Source organism: Meriones unguiculatus, chromosome 7 (genome assembly GCF_030254825.1).
Source record: "Meriones unguiculatus strain TT.TT164.6M chromosome 7, Bangor_MerUng_6.1, whole genome shotgun sequence".
Taxonomy (NCBI): Eukaryota; Metazoa; Chordata; class Mammalia; order Rodentia; family Muridae; genus Meriones; species Meriones unguiculatus.
In genome coordinates this window covers 113,185,499-113,206,130 of record NC_083355.1, presented here as the reverse complement: position 1 = coordinate 113,206,130, position 20,632 = coordinate 113,185,499, and the positions used below count along the sequence as shown (strand labels likewise).

General features: G+C 47.9%; 1 protein-coding gene across 12 annotated transcripts in view; it reads right to left on the bottom strand.

Moving 5' to 3' along the window:
* Positions 1-20,632, bottom strand: part of Eml1 (EMAP like 1) — a 153,754-nt gene that overhangs the window by 33,826 nt on the left and 99,296 nt on the right. For 10 of the 12 annotated variants that reach the window (XM_060388155.1, XM_060388153.1, XM_060388156.1 and 7 more), the window contains one exon: positions 10,805-10,933. The exons of the other annotated variants lie outside the window; for them this stretch is intronic. In XM_060388155.1, coding sequence (XP_060244138.1) covers positions 10,805-10,933 — 129 coding nt within the window. The remainder of the gene's footprint in view (positions 1-10,804; positions 10,934-20,632) is intronic. 12 annotated transcript variants of the gene reach the window in all.

Genomic DNA, 20,632 nt, shown 5'->3' with positions numbered 1-20,632 from the left:
CCAGCCACTTGACAGAGACAAACTATGACCGCACCTGGGAAACCAAAGCCCTGAAGGGTCAGGAGCAATTGCCTCACTTGGATCCAGGTCACTTTTAGGGTAAGCAGAACCAGGGGGAGAAACCGGAAGAGAAACAAGAAGAGATGATGGCCTCAGGGCCACTTCTTATTGGGACCCCCTGAAGGACAGCCACCAGGGGGGAGCTGGTTCCATCTCCTTTGTAGACCAGAGCCTAGAGGCTGCTCTGGTTTTAGCTAAAGGGCTACCGTCTGGAAGCTTGGTCCCATGGCAGCGCTGCCGAGATGGCCCAGAGGTCAAGTTATGAGGACACCATGATCATTAATGGGTAACGTCAAGAGACTGGACTAGAATGACACGTCCAGACACTCAGGGAGAGCGGGAGCATGGTCTGCTCTGTGCCTCCCAGCCAGAGGAGTCCAGCTGTCCTGCATTGCTCGGCTTTCCTGGTTCTCCCCCCCCCCCGTCACCACCAACCAACCGCCCAAACCCTCACCTGAAGCTATGAAACATAACAGAAGACACGAAACAACGTTGATTCAATCCAGCGCTTCTCAACCTTCCTAATGCTGCAACCCTTTCATACAGTTCTTCGAGTTGTGCTGACCCCAACCATAAAGTTAGTTTGTTGCTACTTCATAACTATAATTTTGCTAATGTGAATATCTGATATGCAGGATATCTGATATGCAACCCCTGTGGGCTCACTTTAATCCCTCCTTAAATGCTGCTAGAAACACAATCTTTGCTTGCTTGAATTAAAAAAAAAAACAAAAACATAAGCAGATAGATATATTCTTATATTGCTTCTTCTATACATGTGTGTGTGTGGTAGGGTGCACATACTTGTTAGCTAGGAGAGAGAGAGAGAGAGAGAGAGAGAGAGAGAGAGAGAGAGAGAGAGAGAGAGAGTAGAGGCTAGGGCAAATGTCAGGTATCTTTTCTAGATCATTCTCCACCTTTTCTTCTTCCCTGAGGCAGAGCCTCTCATTGAACTCATTGGTCTGTCTAGACTCATTGATCTAGGGGCTTCAGGGTCTATTAGTGTCTGGCCTCCCTAATACTATGATTACAGGCACAGAACCACCACATCCAATTCTTTATATGAGTTCAAAGACCTAAACCCAGAACCCAATTTTTTAAATTAATTTTTTTATTAATTACAGTTTATTCACTTTGTATCCTCGCTGAAGCCCCTTCCCTCATTCCCTCCCAATCCCACCTGTCCTCCCTTTTCTCCTCCATGCCCCTCTCCCAGTCCACCGATAAGGGAGGTCCTCCTCCCCTTCCATCTGACCATAGCCTATCAGGTCTCATCAGGAGTGGCTGCATTGTCTTCCTCTGTGGCCTGGTAAGGCTGCATCCCCTCAGAGGGAGGTGATCAAAGAGCAGGCCACTGAGTTCATGTCAGAGTAGTCAGAGACAGCCCCTGTTCCCCTTACTAGGGAACCCACTTGGACACTGAGCTAACCAAGGACGATTCATGGAAATAACCTAGAACCCCTGCACAGAACCCAATTCTTTATGTGTTTCAGCTGGGATTTTTATTGCTAGGATGAAACACCGTGACCCAACTCGGAGATTTCACTTCATCACTGAGGGAACTCAGGGCAGGAACCTGAAGGCAGGAGATGATGCAGAGGTCGCGAAGGATGCTGCTTACTGGTTGGTCCCCCATGGTTTTCTCAGTCCTGTTCTTACAGCACCCAGGATCACTAGGCCAGAGATGGCCCCGCCCACAGGGAGCTGGATCCTCCCACATCAATCATCAGTCCAGAAAATGCCCCACAGGCTTGCCCACCGGATCTGGTGGGGGCGTTTTCTCCATCCAGGCTCCTTCTTCCCAAATGACTCAGGCTTGCATCAGGTTGACATAAAACCAGACAGCACATTATCCTGCACGGCGGGCATTCTACTAACCCAGAGCCAACGCTGCCTCTTTTTTCCTTAGTCCGAACTTGAAATACAATAGAAAATACCTTGACCTGAGGTCATCCTCCAGCCCACGCTATATCAATGGGATTACCCATCACCTCGACAGCTAGGCCACCCCCTGCCTGTGTGGAGTGGCTGCTGCTTGCACCGTGGCTGAAGCCTGCCTCAAACCTGGACAGCAGAGTTTGCAGCTGCCGAAGGTTTCTAAACCCTGAAGATGACACAAGGGCTGCTGCCTGGGTCTACACCCGTGGCCACTTCCCGTGAGGCCATCTCGGATGTCCAGCCAACACTGCAGTCTTCCGGAAGGCCCTGCTGCCCACACTCCCCACTCCTGCCCCATCCTGGGTCATTTTGCCTATAGCACTCTTAGCCCTACATTTTCTTTTGCTTCTCCGCTGGAAAGAAAGGCCCAGGAGTGCAGGACCTTCCTCCTGTTTAATGTTCACTTTCAGTGCCGAACAGAGGGTGACTGACAGCTGACAGGGCCTGGGAGGCTGCTTCTCTCGGGGATTCCCCTCTGACCTCATACCACAGATGACCCACTGTGCCTCAGAAAGTCTCTTGGTGTACCCACCCACATTCCACTCAGGTCTGTCTGTTTTGGGGGCTCCCTGAAGGTCTATGGAAAAGGAGCATGTGAGAGTGTAAAATTCCCCTTTGTCAGGACCTCTAGGAATTGGACCTGTCACCTAGCCCCCTCCGGCTTTTGATGACTTCCTTCTTTCCATCCAGTCAGGTGTTTTCTTTCTAACATCCTATCAAAAATGCAGCACGGGCTTGCCCCTTGAGAGAGGCCTGTCCTCCTATCTTTTCTTTCTTTCTTTCTTTCTTTCTTTCTTTCTTTCTTTCTTTCTTTCTTTCTTTCTTTCTGTTTTGTTTTTTGGTTCCCTCCTCCCCCCAGTATACAGCTTGGTGGCTTCAGCTCCATATCAGACTTAGGATAGCTGTCCTTCTGTGGCTCCCCTAGCTTGTCCCCACTGTCAGGGCATGAGTGACAGACAATGATCTATGTGCTCCACAGAAGCAAGAGTCCTGATTCTATGCCACTTATGTATTAGGCTTATAGTCAGGGTGAGGACAAGAGAGGGAAAGCTTAGGAAAAAAAGAAGGCAGCAGGGCAAACCTCCCAAGGGTGTATAAACAGAATCCGGGAGCCAGACAGGAAATCAAAAGACAGGAAGCAGATTATTTTCATCGTGATGTGGAGCACCCAGGTAAAAGGATGCGGAAGCCTTGGACCCTGACATCAGTGATCTCAGTTTCCAGAAATAGGAAAATGCATTTGCAGGTACTGGGGAGGTACCTCAGTTGATAAAGTGCACAAGGACCTGGGTTCAGATCCCTAGTACCCACAGAGAAAGGTTAGTGTTGGTGGGGGAGGTGTCTGATGGACAGAGACAGGAGGATCCTGGGGCTCTCTGGCTAGCCAGCGTAGGCAATGGGTGAACTCTGGGTTCAGGGTGAGACTCAGTGTCAATAAAGGGCGGGTCGGAAGTGACTGAGGAAGACAATTGTCTTAGCCTCTGGTATGCACACCTGTGAATGCTGGTAAGTACACACACACACAACACACACACACACACACACAGAGATATAGACAAGTGTCCACAGGAGAATTCAAACCCTCAAGGATGCTTAGGTCTCTAGGACTCTGGAAAGAAGAGACGATGGCTTCTAAGCACAAGGTGGGCACCAAAGCCAAAGGTCATGGAAGAGGCATGGAGGGGTCCTGGATCGTTTGTGTTCCTTTAAATCAAAGCTATGTGGCACTTAAGGGAACAGATCTTCCCTTCCGTAGGCTATCGTTTGTGTTCCTTTAAGTATGTGGCACTTAAGGGAACAGATCTTCCCTTCCGTAGGCTTTGCTCCTTCAACCACAGAGCGGACAGAACCACCTCAGACTGTGAGAGAAAGGACAAAGCGCCAGCGCACTGCCACTGATCGCTTCCCACTTGGCCAATTTTACCCACAGGAACCCACTTGTATCTCTATCTCTGGAGCCCTCCTCTATCTCTGGAGTCACAGAAAGAACCAAATGACTAAACAACTGTCAGCACCTAATATTTAAAACCCGTCAAGAGGTAAATGGCTGCCGGGATTGAAGAGTGAAACCATCTTTTTTTTTTTTTAACTTTTATAAATTATACGTTATTCATTTTGTATCCCCCCATAAGCCCCTCCCTCCTCCCCTCCCGGTCCCGCCCTCCCCCCCTTTCTACATGGATGCCCCTCCCCATGTCCACTGATAGGGGAGGTCCTCCTCTCCTTCTTTCTGATCTTAGTCTATCAGTTCTCATCAGAAGTGGCTGCATTGTCAGGGGTTCTAGGTTATCTCCATGAATCTTGGTTGGAGTATGAGTCTCTGGGAAGTTCCCTGTGTTCAAATTTTCTTGTTCTGTTGCTCTCCTGGTGGAGTTCCTGTCCTCTCCAGCTCTTACTATTTCCCACTTCTTACATAAGATTCCATGCACTCTGCCTGTCAGTTGGCCATCAGGCTCAGCATCTTTTCAGGAACCAGAGACTTCTACTCTAGCACAGAACCCAACTCTAAGGCTAAAGTGTGGTGTTAGTCAGCCTGTAGGTGGCGATCTTTACCAGTGTCTTAAATGGTTCTAAGGTTTTTATGTAATTTCATTCATTCGAGGAATGCTTGCTGGGCAGTTTTTGTGTTCCTTGCACTTTGCAAAGTGCGGCAGGGTCAGGGACTGAGAAAAGACAATGTCTCTGACCTCCTTGAGCCCCAGGGAGGTCATGGGTGGGAATGGAGTTGGGGGTGGAGGAGGGTTACAGACAGGCAGCCCAAGACACAGGCATTCTGCAAAACACCAACCTCAGGTGGGGGCTGAAGAAGGGTGAGCCTCTCCGGGTGAGGTGAAGTCTGTCCAAACACTGTCACCCCCTTCTCCACTCTGCGGCAGCAGCGGGAAGACCACAGCACAGGCAGGTGCTGGGAGGCCTCTCCGAGTGACTTTAAGATGTACTTTAAGATGGGTTGGGCCTCATTCTATCAGTTCAGGACTGTGTCTTTCTCAGCAAACTGTTTGTCCAAACCCTTTCCCTGCTTTCCCTGCTGGTTTGTGTTTGCCACTGAGGAGGCCGGCCCCAGTCTGTGACCATGCTGTCAGCACGCCCTGTGAAGATGAATCCTTTCACGTGGCCCATATGAGCAGCACCATTTGCCATGAGCTATGTTAATGTGGAGAGAGGCTTGAGAGAATACAAACATGCCTGGGCTCATTCTCTTTTTGGTTTGGTTTGGTTTGCTTTGCTTTTTCATAACAGGGTTTCACTGTGTAGCCCCGGCTGTTTTAGACTCGCTTTGTAGACCAGGCTGGCTTTGAACTCACAGAGATCCTCCTGCCTCTGCCTCCCTGAGTGTTGGAACTACAGGCATGTGCCACCGTGCACAGCTCTCGGCTCTTCTTTCCTTTTCATTTTTTTTAAAAATTATTTTCAACATAATTTTTAAAAATTATGAGTGTTTTGCTTACACGCATACTTGTGTACCACATGCATGTCTGGCACACACAGAGGCCAGGAGAGAGTGTTGAATCCCCTGGAACTGGGGGTACAGATGGTTGTGAGCCCCCACCCCCAGTGTATGTGCTAGGAATGAACCTGAGCAAGAACAGAAAATTCTTTTTTTTTTTTTTCTTTCTTTCTCCTTTTTTGTGCGTTTGTTCGTTTTTTGGTTTAGGTTTTTTGAGACAGGGTTTTTCTATGTAGCTGTCCTGGAACTCACTCTGTAAACCAGGCTGGCCTCAAATCCAGAGGTCCGTCTTCTTCTGCCTCCCAAGTGCTGGGACTAAAGGCGTGTGCCACCACTGCCCAGACCAGAAAGCATTCCTAACCACTGAGCCGCCTCTCCTGCCCCACATTCTCTACTCCTTACTGTGGACGCTAAGTGTTTAACTTCCTGTCACGGGGACTTTCCCAAAGTGACGGACCCTAACCTGGAATGGTGAACTGAAATAGTTGCTTTTTATCACAGGAACAGAGACAAAACTAGGACAGTCCCCGAGAAGAGAGGCATTTTTGCTGTAGGGAGATCTGTGATCAAACACATGCAAACATGGACCCCGATACCCTGAGACAGAGCAATGTTAATCATAGCTACATGTGACAACTGCAGGCCAGCCCAGTGTGGAGGATGGCCTGGAGGGGAACTTATTCAACCCTTGTGACATATGTGAGGTAGATAATATTTTTGTGCTAAAGAATCTATCCCCCACCCCACTCCCTGCCCCGTTAAAGTACTTTAGGATCAAAGAACAAAGAGTGGGAGAGCTGGGCTTGAAGCTTGCGTGCGACTGTCAGGCTCCATCATTTTAACCTGTTCTCGTCTCATTAAGATGGAGAAGCATATATTTGCTCAACAAATGTTTTCTAGGCGCCTACTAGGTGCCTTGGCATTGTTCCAGATGCTGAGCTGCTCTGAGCGGTTGAGAAAAACCATGTTGGGCTTGAATGGGGTGGCACATTTCTGTAATCTCAGCACTTGGAATGCTGAGGCAGGACTGTGAGTGCCAGGCCAGGTGGGCTAACCTGAAACACATCGGTGAAACCCTGGTTTTATTTTTAAAGTTCCCAACACACACACACACACACACACACACACACACACACACACACACACACGCACACACACAGCTGCCTGGTAGGGGTGTTCAGATGAAGAAAATCTTTCCACTGTGCTGGTGAGGAGAATGTGTGGAAAGCAAACGTGACACACAGCCTTTCAACTCATGAAAGCAAACGTGACACACAGCCTTTCAACTCATGTCTACTAGACAGTGTGTGTGTGTGTGTGTGCGTGTGTGTGTGTGTGTGTGCGTGTGTGTGCGTGTGCGTGCGCTCGTGCGTTAAAGAAAACCCTGGTACTGCCAGTGTAAAGCACACTGCACACTTGGCTGGATGTGTGGGGACCCACATCTGGACTAGTCTATCTGCTGACGCAGGACTGTGCTTATACAGCAAACCAAGGAGGGGCCTGTGATGTCAAGATTAACCACACGGCCTGCAGGGTGCCCTCGAAAGGCGATGTGGTTAGGGATGTGGAGTGTAGACCGCGTGTCCTGAGTTGCCACTTACACTATAGGAGACCTTGAAGTCCTCTTGGGATATTTTAGAAACAGATAACTTGTGAAATATTGTAACTCTAAAAGAGAGGGGGGAAAATATCCTTCTGAGAAATGGAAGAGGCACGCTGGAGAGCTGTGAAGTCAGGACCCAGGAGAGGACGAGGAGCCCCAGCCGAAGAACTTTGAACCTCAGGCTGAGGACACTGGGCCTTTAGGAACTGGAAGCAGCCGCCAGAGGCCAAAGCCACAGCCTGTTACAGCTCTGGGAAGGAGGCAAGCCTGGCACAGCTGGTCTCACCCTGCTGTGGAGCAGCAGGGCTGCCCGCTGGGTTCTGGTTGTTCAGCATGACAGGCACTGAGCCCGAGAGAATATGTTGTTTTTCCCTTCAAGTTTGTTGACTCCAAAGACTGACACTCTGCGTTTCCAGCAGATAGCTAGACAGTTCCTACTCTGCAAAAGCAGCCCCCTGGGACAAGTTGAAGTTGGACACATAGTGTCTTGATTATGAAGTTGACACATCTCTACCGGTGGCTATGGTGGGAGCACTTTCTCAGTCCAGTAACATCTAATGTAAACTGTGCTTACAAACTTACAACTAACTCCATTTGTCTGATAGAAAACTCTTAAAGTTTAAAAAAAAATCCTTACTGGCTGGCTACATCACACTATTCTTTCAGAATGTTATTGCTGACTCCCTATTTAAATTTAATAAGTACTTCGTGGTGACAAGACTCATTATGTAATTATTAATATTCATTTGCCATGAATATTACATAAAGTAAAATATTACATTGCCCTACATTGCTTTTGTCTCTAATGGAAGCGTTGTCAGTGTAGAGATTAAATGCTGTTACAGTTCTGAGGCTCTTTAGAAGCAACGTGCTCTCACATGTTCAACGGTCTAAGATGGTAGGTGAAGGCTGTACAAAGTCACAAGAAGGACTGTCAACTCCACCGATCACTTGTAAAGAAAATGAGATAGGGGAGCCAGAAGACAGGAGGCATGATAACGAATACAGCTCCTAATAAAAGAGAAACGCACACCTCTTCTAAAAAAGTGACTACATTTGGGGAGTGCCCAGGATTTGACAAACACTTTCTTCCCAAGAGCGAAGAGTCACATAATGCATACAGAAGCGCCCTATGGTTGCTCCCACTACTGTTGAGGAACACAGACCCTGGCGTGGCGTTCTTGCATATAGTTTGTTTGTACATGGGGTGTGACACCCTGAGCATTACGGCTACTGATGTGTGAGGTTTGAGTGCACAGATCAGGGCAGAGCCCGAGTTCTCTGGGCAACATCAGTGCCTTTCTACTTATGTGCCGAAGGCTGTGTCCTGAGAGGAAGTGGGAGCGCCTCCAGCCACCATGGAGAAATTATCAAAATCTCCCTAGCCGGAAGTCCTCCCTTCTGCGGTCAGTGTGCTGCTGCAGGTGCCTGGCTGGCAGCTGGGAGGATTGTGGCGTGGGCCGTCCGTTCTTAGGTCTTGTCAGAATCTGGGTTGTAGTCAATGGCCTCGGTCATTTGTACAAATGTAATTAAACCTGTCAAGCCAAAGGAAAGAGCAGCCACTTCAGAAGTCATCAGTCAGCTTCACTTTACACACGAGGAGGAAATGGCTGAGAATTCCAGGATGCCTCATGCACTATTCTCCTGTGCTCTGTCACCCCACATAGATGACCCTTTATGGAGCACTGTGTACACCATTGGGCATTTTCTTCCCAGTTAGCACCTCTGTGAGAGTCAAAAGGGTGAGGCACAAGAGTGTCAGATTCCAGAGGAAAAGCCAAGGCTCTTAAATGTGAAGGTGTCCCGATCTTTTCACGTGCTTTCCACTCAGTCTCACTGCCTACAGGCACTGAACAGGCAAATATTTTCAGATGGGGGACAGCCCCAGGGAGGGGAGGAGCCAGCCTGTTTTCACCTCTGGAAGTCATGGTAGAATCCACAGGGAGCCCTCTCTAGGCTGCTTATGTGGGGAGAGGAAGGAGAATGTGGGGACCTGGGCCAGGCAGTGCCCATATTGCCAGCTTGACCCTATCACTCCTACTGCTATCCTAACAGGCTCCCCAAAGTATGCACCAGTGCCAGAGGCAACCCAAGTGTTCTCTCCTAGCCCCCTGGCAGCATGCTGGCCTGGGTGGTCACTCCATTCCAATGACATGGATGGTTTGGCTTCAAGTGGACACTGCCAGTGGCCAGAATTATTTTTAGAAAATGATTTGCAAACATTCCCATTCCCTCATTTCCAAATCAAAATTCCTTCCTGTGGCACTTCTCAAAAAAATCCCTTTGTAAATATCTTTTGTAGAAATATTTACCCAGCACATTAAGCAAAGCCATAGGATTTAAAGGATAAAACAGGTCTGGACTTTACACAACATAGATTCTTTCTGGAAATTCGTGATAAAAATCAGATGTTCATAAGACCTGCCAAAACAGACATTTCAGATCAGCACCAATCTTGGCCTGAAATCATTCGGAGCAGCCTTGGGGCCAGCACACTCTGCCACCACTGTGGCCACCTGGCCTCATTGCCAGGGTCTTACCACCCGATTAATGTAAGATTAGCATAATCTTCCCCTACAAAGAGGCACTAATAGTCTGAGAAGATGAGGCAATGGTTTCTGAAATTGTCAGTGGACTGTGAACTCACCTTACTGTACCATATAAAGAGCTGTCAGTATTTTAAAAATTTGTCTTATTTTAGGCGTTTGGGTGTTTTGCTTGCATGTTTGTCTGTGCACCATGAGTGTACAGCACCCAGATAGAAGGTGTCAGAGGTCCTAGAACTGGAGTTACAGGGTATTGTGAGCTGCCACATGGGTGCTGGGAATCGAACCATGTCCTCTGAAAGAGCAGCCATCTCTGCGGCCCATTATCATTTCTCCTTCTCTTCCTTGTTCTTCCTTCTCCTCCTCCTCTGCCACTTCCTCCAACCCCTTCTTCCTCTTCTTCTTTTACAAAGATCCATTTAGGAGCTAAAACTGACACATAGTTTAAGCATCCCTTACAAGACTGAGTCTGCACACAGTTTCAAACTTGGAAGCTTTGCAGCCTGTAGTTTGGAACCAACTGTGTTCTGACTCAGCCATCTCCTTACATGAACATCCAGAAACAAGCTTAACCTCTGAAACTGAGACTCCTTTCTGGACTCTGCTGAACAGAGAAACTATAATCAACAAGAACAAACCCACTCTAGGCAGAAAGGCACAAGAACCTCACCAATCCAACACATTCTTAGAACAGGCTCGGGAAAGTAGCTTTTGCGTTTTACAGATACTCGCTAAACTCATAGGAACTTCAGAGTTAGGAGTAAGTGGAGGACAGGAACCCAGAACAGAAGATGCTTCATACTAAAAACAGCCCCTGAGTGAGTGTCAAAGAACAGCCTGTCCATCTCAGAAAATATTGCTGACAAGCTTTAAACACTCCAGCAATATTAATTTCAAGATTAATTTGGGAAGGCGTATTGGAGATAGGAAGTACCACACTGGGGAATTCAGATCTGCTCCCTAGGCTAATTTCTCAGACACTGCTTCATCATCATCATCATCACCATCTTCACCATCATCTTCTTCATCATCTCAGACATGACCTGTGACTGCCAGCTGCTCCTCTTTTCCATTAATGCAACTCAGAAGGCCTAGCACTGAGATGGGGGCTTGACTCATCAAGAGGGATGTTCCGAGCTGTCCCCTGGGTGAAGCTGTCCCCTGGGTAATAAAATGGTGGAAGGCGCTGCCTGGCAGGGCGCTCCTTACCTCTCGTTCTTCTTACCACTGGAGGAGCTGCTGGTGGAGCCTGTGCGGTTCCGGCTTCCTTTGGAGTCCCCGGAGCTCTCCCTCCGGCCACCAGGAGACACTCGTTCAGAAGAGCTGGTCCTATTGATGCTGCAGGAAGGGCAGGCAGATGAGAACGAAGCCTCCATAGCGTGACTGTCCTTCTACTGCTGAGCGCACTGAGGGTGCCTAGGGTACACACTCAGGCTATGCAGACATTTAAAAGACAAAGGGATCATCCAAGATCCTTCCCACGGAGATCAAAAGGCTCCCACTCAGTCAGCTGGAATCCATGCCCCTGCTCAGTGCCTTTGTGACTGAGGCAAGCGGTACAGTCCAGAGTCATGGAGAAAACTGAGCCAAAGACCCCCCCCACCCCCAAGATACTGTGGGAGGGCTTTGAAGGTCATGAACCTGCTCTTGGAGGGCACTTCAAGTCTAGATCAGTGGTGCTTAATCAGGGTTGACACTGTCCCCCAGGACGTATTTGGCCATGTCTGGAGGCATTTCTGGCCACAGCTCAGAGGAGGGGGCTGCTATGGGGGTGGTGGGTAGAGGCCAAAGACGCTGTCGATTGCCCCGCAATGCACAGGGCATCCCTCAGCAGTGGGTAACTAGAGCAACGACAGCACTGGCTCAGGAGAACTCAAGCCAGAATCATGCCAGGGACGAATGCAGATGGTGCGGGGGGCACAGGTCATGGCAGCAGCACCTACCACAGGCAAACCAGCTTTATTTACAGCCTGAGCCCACACAGGTACTCAGCTTGAGGACATGTGATGAGCAGGACTGGAGTGTTGGAAGCCTGGGAGAGCACGAGCAAGGGCTTGAGTGTGTCAAAATTATCCCCACAGAGTCGAAGGCAGGCTTCGGGAACATGTCCTACTTGTGCCTTTGCCTGGGATACTGTCCCCAACCTGAGTTTATAGATACTCACAAGAGACACACACATGCAACGCTTACCACTAATAAACTCTAAGTTTATTTTAAAACAGTTCTTTGGTATACAGGTGATCTTCCCCTTACTGAAATGATAGCCAATTTGCATGTCAACAATGTGGCTGTTTACTTTGACATATTTAAATGTTGGCTGAGTATCTGACGCTATAGGGCGCAGAGCGTCTTCCGTGTTTTCAGGGTCCATTGATATTCTGGTTGGGTAACCGTTGGTGACAAGAACTCTACTTCACAGAAATAGGTAGTACAAAGTGACAGAAGTATCACACACGCACACGTGCACACACTCGTGTCCACACACACATACATGTGCAGGCGCCATGGAGTGTGTGTCCATCTATGTGTGCAGTAGCCACTGGAGGCCAGAAGAGGGCACTGGGTCCACTGGTGCTGGAGGTCAGGAAGTTGAAGCCACTCAGTGTGGGTACTGGGGAGCAAATCCTTCAAGTGCCCTTAAGCACTGACCCATCTCTCTAGACCCAAACAGCGATTTTAAAGACTCACACATTCTAACCCAATAGACGCTGACCTGCCAAGGAAGGACAGTGAGAACAAGAGTGCCGATTAAGCCACTATGCATCCGCAGAAGCAGGGAACTTTGTTTATAGCGAAACGCCACAGCTCGTGGCCTAGAATAGCCTGGAACCTGAGTGGAGGTGTTTCAAGCAAAGCGTCCTGGCGCTGCAGGCATGGTGCTGTGCGCAGCGCAGCGTGCATTTGGTGTGCGTGGCGCCAAGGCGGCAGCAAAGTCACATAGCACAGCAAGGGCCAGTGCTGCCAGAAACCTCTGATTCACTGTGCACTTGATTTTGAGTTAATTTTTTTTTTTTTTTTTTTTTTTGGCTGCTGGTTATTCAGAAAACTTTTACTCTTGCCAACATTTTCATGACCCTCTCATTCAGTCGCTGACACTCATACATGGTTGTCACTCACAGCAATCATTACATGGGGATTTCAGCCAGGTGTGGTGGCACACACCTCTGAACACAGCACTTGGGAGGCAAAAACAGGAGGATTTTTGTGGGTTAGAGGCCATCCTGGTCCTCAAAGTGAGTTCCAGGACAGCCAGGGATGTTGCACAGAGAACTGACTCAAAAAATATACATACATACATACATACATACACACAGAGAGAGAGATAGACAGACAGACACAGACACAGAGAGACATAGAGATACAGAGATAGACAGAGACAGAGTGACAGAGAGTGACAGAGACACAGAGAGAGAGGTGGAGACAGAGAGAGAGAGAAGAGAGAGAGAAAAATCCCACAGATAAAACAAAGAGCCAGGGGACAGTGAGGACTGAGCGTCACCTCTCAGAGCATCCAATGGACTGAATGTTTGCATCCTCCAATTTGCCCCACTAAAACTCTGACCCCTCTGTGCCACAGTACTGAAGGTGAGGTTCTTCAGGAGCTTATTAGGTCAAGAGGGCATGTGAGCCCTTAAGAATGAGGTTAGTGCCTTCATAAAGGGGGCTCACAAGAGCCTTCTCATCTCTGAGTACCACACCAGGACTCATCCAGAAGCGGCAGGCCGCCACCGAGAAGAGGCCCTCAAGGAGCCTGATGCACGATGGACTCCTAGTCACAACCCATGAGCAACCACTTCCCCTTCTGTGGCTCGACAGTCAACAGACTTCCGGTACTGTCATGAGGCAGCGACACTCACCTAGACCAGCACCTGACTGTTACAGGCTTCTCTGGGAGCCCTTACCCTCCTTGTGGGCCAACCTTGAGACCTCACCCCACCCGTCAGCCCTGCATCCTCGGCAGAGCCTCACCCAGACCCAGAAGGACAAAATAAATGGATAAACAGTGAAGCCTTATTCTCTGCTCCTGCTACAGGTAGAGTTGGGGTGCTCTGCCCTCTGTGAGAAGGGAAGAGGCATCCACTGGGGGTGGAGGTGCCAAGGGAAGAGGGGCTGATCCGGATGGACACACGGAGCTTGGCGATTGCATTCACAAGTGTGCGACTCTTGCCATGGTGTGGACAGGGCTATCTATTCACCTGGTGGCCATCAGGGTGTCACAGGGCCACAGATGTAGGGAAGGGAGCCAGAAAAGAGGGAGGAAAACGAGAAAAGCCCCTACAGGAAAGTGAGTCCTCAGCAGGTTGAAAAGCTGTTGTGGAATCAGGTAGGAGAGACAGGACAGAGGACTTGGTAGCGCTGTACAGAGAAGTGTGTGTGTGTGTATGTATGTGTTTGTGTGTGTTTGTATGTATTTCAGGAGCTTCAACAAACATGCCCGATGCAGGGAAATCAAGCCAGCAAATCTCACAAAGTAGTGCACAGGAGCTCAGGGAACCTAAGGCAGCAGGGCCCTGCTAGGGGCCAACTCCAGGGAGAAGCCACCCGCATGTGCCCCAGGACGTGCAGCCCCTGCTGAGCTCCTGTCACTCATCCATCTTATTTCTTGCCACTCTTTTGCCCCTTGGTCTATTGCTTCCTCAGCCCCACCTTCTACCCTCTTTCTTGGTAATTCCGCATCATTCAGCTAAGAACCTTGTGTTATGATTTTAAAGGTCACCTAGTGGGCTTGCTTTTGAAAAATCACCGCATTCTCAGAGTGCGCAAATGTAACCGTGACCATGATCATTTTCACATACGGTTGTAGTGGACATTTTGGCTTTTTTGTAAACTCAGTTATGTTATGTAAATATGTTTTTGTTTTAATCCCAAGTGTGGGGTTTTAGTTTGGGCATGAGTTTGTCCACAGCTGAGAACTGTCTCTTGTGAGTTGTGGTCTTTGCCAGCTGGTAACGGCCTTCCTTGTGTGGCATGGAGAGGGGTGTGGTCTAGGGCTCTGAGGATAAATATGAGAGCCCAGAAAGTGTGGTATTTGGTGGTGGCGTTCGGTGGTGGTGTGTGGCACATGGCAGTTTGGAGAGCCCGGAGACGGACAGTGTGGCGGCTTGGAGACAGACGGAGAGCACTGTTTCCATGCAGCAGTTTGGAGGAGACAGAGAGAAACATTTCAGTGCAGCGGCGCCTGGAGGAGTCTGCTGGCTACTTCTGCTATTGATGGAGACTGGTGGAACCCCAAAAAGAACACATTGACCACTTCAACTCTAAACAGCTTGGAGAAGTAAGGGGTCTGCACCCCCTCTCGCCACTAACCTTCTCTCTCCTACCTAGGGTTGGGGGTTGGGAGAGGCTTTAAGGGACTCGTTTAAAAAACGAGCGCTGCACATGGTCTTCCTGGTGACTGAGGAGCTTTGAATCTGCGGCACCAGGCATCTCACAGAGGCTCTGCATGGGTGTGCCCGAAGGTCAGTGGTTTGTTCATTTGTCTGTGTGTGTGTGTGTGTGTGTGTGTGTGCATATGCGCATGCTTTGTTTTAGAATGCTCAATTTGGGGACAAGGAAATGACATGTCTTAGAACAACATGGCTTTTCTAAAACCTAGGATTACAGTCTAAAGATCAGAGAAACTGTTAGGCCTGGAGTTTACCATCCTTCCGTGATGAAAATCAGCTGCTGAGGCTCATGGAGTCACTTCTGCCAAGTACCCAGTACGGACTGGAAGCTCTCCTGTGGGAGCCGCCAAAGGGGCACCGGGAGACTGTAGCAGCAAGAAGAGGCCCAGCGTGTCGCCTCTGCAGTGTCCTTGTGGGAGTTCGTGGAAAGTTCACAGCAATTTAAAGAACTGAATAAGACACCCTTGCGGCACAGTAAAGCGCCTCTATTATCAGGCTATGGCACAGGCACACGCACACGCTAACCAAACCCAACCCAGGCCTGGAGGAAACGGCAGGGTGTTGATGATGGGAACAGCAGGTAACAGGAACTGGACACTGGCCATGCTACATAGATTATCCCACTTAAATCCTACACATTCCCTGTAGAGTATCATCACCCTCATTTTACAGACAGAGAGAACAAATTTGGGGATATATAGCAACCTGCCTGAGCTTCTGAGAGTGGCTGAGCTAGCGACTCCAGCCCGTGCTCTCTCTACTTGTCACTTAACCAGGACCTTCCTGCAGGAAGCTTCCCTAGTCACCCCACAGGGAGACCAGAGGGGCTCTGATCCCTCAGGACTCTGAGGGACACCAGCTCTGCAGATCTAGTGGGCTTCTACAAATCCAGTATGTGATGGGAGGCCGCAGATGAGGCCATTAAGCCACCGTGTTGGAGAGAGGGGATCTAGGATTACAGATCTAAGGGGCCCTCATCTTGGCATTAATCAATTCAAAGTACACATAATTGTGTAAATGTGAGCAAGGATCTTGCTTTTTAGATTATTTATTTTATTTTATACATATAAATGCTTGCCTGTGTATATACGTGTATACTACATGAATGTTTGGTGGAGGCAGGAAGAAGGTATCAGGTCCCCTGAAACCAGAGTGAGGTACCACGGGGATGCTGGTCCTCTTCCAGAGCAGCCAACGCTCTTAACCACTGAGCCACCTCTCCAGCCCCAGTGCGCAAGCGTTGTAATAAGCTCAGGCAATGGCAGGCTGCAAGCAGAACGAGCAGCCAGCATGTTTGGCGCACACAGCTTGGGTATAATCCATCATGGCTCCTTCAGGCACTTGTCATGCCCACATTTGCATCAAAATGTTAAACTTTTTGAAGAAAAGTTACCTTTGTCCTATATGTAGAAAAAAAAAATGAAATAAGACGTTTCCTTTTGAGAACAGGAGCCCTTATGAATTAAAGAGGATTTCGGAGGGCTCAGACTGAAGGACAGAAAACAAAAGCCTCAAGACATTGCAGCGACAAGGGCAGCGGGAGAGAGCAGGGCTGTGACTCCCTGCAGGAAGCTACCTTTAATAGCCAGCGGGGAATAGCAAAGCTCTTACAGTCCCTCTGGACAGCGAGCGAAAACAGTGCTCCTTATTTGGGCCATGGCAGGGGTACCAGCTTGGGCCTCACAATAACACAGCTCATCTCGGGGTGCAGGAGGGGGGTTGTGTGTTTTCGGCATTTCTCCCCATCTGCTACTCTGTCCCCACACCCGACCCCCAACTTCTAAGTCTGAAGAGAAAGCGGCCTTTTGTATTTCATTATATATGCATTGAAGAATTCTTGCCAATTTGAATCTCAGACATGAAAAATAAATCTCCTAGGTGGAGATGTGTGACATTCTTTCTCGTGACGAGATAATAAGCCTCAGCCTTTCTGTCATTAGGTGATCTGAACTCAAGAATTTTTTTTTCCCAAAATTTCATAAAAGGCCCTGAACATTTAAAATTAGTGGGGCTCTGACACAGAGCGCTTGGGACCAGAGCGTTTCTGAGGATGGATTGAAGACTGTGACCCACACAACAGACACCAGACATTGGCTTCCACGAGATGCTGAGTGCTGTGGAGGGCCGGGAGCCAGATGGGCTGTTTGTCCTGAAAATGATGACACACCTAATTCTGATAGGCTGAGATGACTGATTTAATAATTAAATTAGTAATTAAATAATTAATAATTATTGATTTAATAATTAAATTAGTAATTAAATAATTAATAATTATTAATTTAATAAATTAAAAATGTTCTTCTCACTCATCATGATAAATATAGATTATTTATAAATATAGATTATATAACACATCATGATAAATATAGATTAAACCACGCCTTTCAAAAGTTTTTTTTTTTTTAATTTGCTTTGTGTATATTCCTGTGCTGTGTGGCGCTAACTGCTTGGTTTCTGATAAAGACATGGGCCACTCGGTGTTTGCCCACTCAACACCATAACCTGCCCTTCTCTGCTTTGCTGCTGACAACATATGCAGAACCCATAATTTGTTTAACTCTTCCACTGTATGGGATCTGAGTTAGAATTAACAGGTCATACCCCTCAGTCCAATAGACCTGGAACTCTTTAAGATTTATTATTATTATTATTTATACAGTGTTCTGTCTGCATGTGTGCCTGCAGGCCAGAAAAGGCCATCCGCTCTCACTATAGATGGTTGTGAGCCACCATGTCATTGCTGGGAATTGAACTCAGGACCTTTGGAAGAACAGCCAGTTGCTCTTAACATCTGAGTTAAGTCATAGACGGGCCTCTACCACCACCACTGCTTTGGTGTTGGTGGCAATCCAACTGTCTCAGGCTCCCAAGAACTGAGATGCCAGAGTTGAGCTGCCATACCCAGTGTAGAAATAATTGTTTTTTAAAAATCAGCTGAAGTCAGATTTTTGTTTCTCGGCTCTTTGCGTGGCGTGTGTATCTGTCACGACTTCTGCCAGGTCACACAGCCAACAGCCTGGCTGTCTTCCCAAAGGGCAGTTGGCTGTTTGGAAGCAACAGCTCCTTCACTCTTCTGTCTCAGACTGGCACAGAGTGATGTTAAAATGATGCCTGTACCAGTTTTGTTCTTTTGATCTCTGCTCTAACACCCCCTACCCCAACCTGTCCTGCTCTGCTAACTCGCTGAGACAATGAGCCATTGTCTCTTTCTTGCGCTATTATTGATGGCCTCAGAAGCCTACAGAGCAAGGTGTGACCTGCAATGTCTTCCATGGATGTTTCTGCCCTCTTTCCTCTGACAAATAGAAACAAAACCTGTTCCCAAGGATTCCAAAGCAGGGAGCCCAGGCCCAGACTAAGTTTTAATTGGCAACACAATGCTTGACTGCTGGGGCTGGACGCTTTCCAAAGGGGATTTTGTCCTTAAGTACCCGGCTAACCTCCCCACCCCCACCCCAGAGTCTTCTCTTGAAAACACACACACACAGCATGCCCCCCCCCCAAGATGTCCCAGCTTGCTTCATTTGGAGCTGTGATGGCGACGACAATCTTCATGATGCCTTTATGGAGCCCTGTATTCACCCTGTTTTAACCTCCTCATTCAGTTACGTCTGGCTGGCTTCTTGCTGCTGTCAGAAACCTTTCCTAATGAGAGCTGCTTCACCACAACGTCGAGAGGCGGCTGTCCCTGTCTCCAGCTCCCTGGTGAATGGTCTGCATACCCACGCAAGCCTGTGGCAGCTGGAGGAGCCGCAGCGAGCTGCACACCCGGCTCTGAGTCCAGAAGACCACACACTTCCACCCTGAAGCTTTGTGCTGAGAACAGCAGAGATGGGGAATTGGATGGATTGCTTTGTAGAAGTGAAAAAGAAAAGCCTAGCTGGAAGTGAAGCTCAGTGGTAGAGTGATTGCCTAACATTCTTGAGGTCCTGGTATCACAATAATCAATTCCCAGTACCACAATAATTGCCAGTACTAAAAAAAAGGGGGGGGGGGGGTAGGAAGGAAAGGTTGGAAAGAAAAAAAAAGAGGGCAGAGAGGGCATGTTTTAATGCACACACACGCACGCAAGCACACACTCGCATATACTTGCACCTCACACATGCGTGCACACAGCATGGTGAATACAAGCTGTGATTCCCCCCACTTCTTCCCTCTCTTTTCCTTTTCTCCTCTTAAGGTAATACTGCTGACAGCCCTCACTACACAGGAGCCTTCATTCTGGGCTGAAACACAGGTAAAGACCCAACCGCCACCTCACCTCACACCTCTGCAAACTAGACAAGAACGCTTAAAACCGGGGGTTGGCAGAAGGAAGGAACCAATAAAAACTAACACAGACGTGGACAGAAACCAGAGAAAGGATGGGAAGGAAAAGCTGAAACACCAGGAGCTGGTTTCATAAAAAGATCAACAGAACCCCAACACCTTTAGTAAAACTAAGAGAGGAAAAGAGAGGAGGTTTAAGCAGTTAAAGGGTGAATGAAGAATAACCATTACAACTGATGTCATCCCAGAAATATAAAGAATTATAGGAGACTACTGTGAATAATTGCATGCTAGCAAATTGGAGAGCCTCAAGGGAGTCGATATGATCCTAGAAACACATAACCTAATAAGAATGAATTGTAAAGAAATTAAAAATATGAACAGAGCTATAATTAGCAAGGAGACTGAACAGCAATAAAAACACCTCCCGAAAAAGGAAAAGCCCAAGACCAGTTGGCTTCATTGGAGACTCCTATCAAATAACCAAAGAATAATTAGCATCAGTTCTCTGGGACTGTAGGGGACAGAAGAGCGCTGACTTCATTCTATGTAACACGTATCACTTTGGTACCAGACAAATACACTACCAGAAAGAAAAAGGCTATTATCCCTCATGAAAATCTACTAAAAAGAAAAGTTCTCAACAAAAATACCAGCAAACTGAATTCAACAAGATATTTAAGAGATTGAGCAGAGCCAACTGGGGCTTAAAATTTGAATGCAAAGGTGTTTCAACAGATGAAAATCAAACAATGTAAGAACCACGTTAATCGATGAAGAACAAACACCATACAGTCTTGGCGCAGAAAAAGCCTTTGAGGGTCAGTGGGTCATGGAGGTGGCTCAGTGGGTAAAGATGTTTGCCATTTAGGCCTAAAAACTCGAGTTTGACCAAGTGTGGTACCCACATGGTAGAAGGAGAAAACAAATTCCTACAAGCTGTCCTCTAACTTCTGCATGCATGCTGTGGCATGCACACACACACCTGCAAAACAATAATAAATAAAATGTAATAAAATAATTTTAAAAAGAAAAAGCATCAAAAAACAAAACAAACAAACAAAAAACACCCCCCCACAACAAACCTTTCGTGGTAAAGACATTCAAAGAACTAGGAACAGAAACAAAATACTGCCCCATCCCCCAGCAGAAGCCACACAAGAAACCACAGCTAGCACATGCAAGGACGGAAGGCTCAAAGCATTCTCTGCAGAGTGGGAGAAGAACAGCAAAGTTCACTGTTGCCTCTAGTATCTGACATAGTTCTAGAAATCCTTGCCACAGCAATCAGACAAGAAAAAAAAAATAGACGGTATACAGTGGAAAAGAATTAGCACACCTCTGCAGACAGCAAGTGCTAACATGTAAACAAAACAAAACA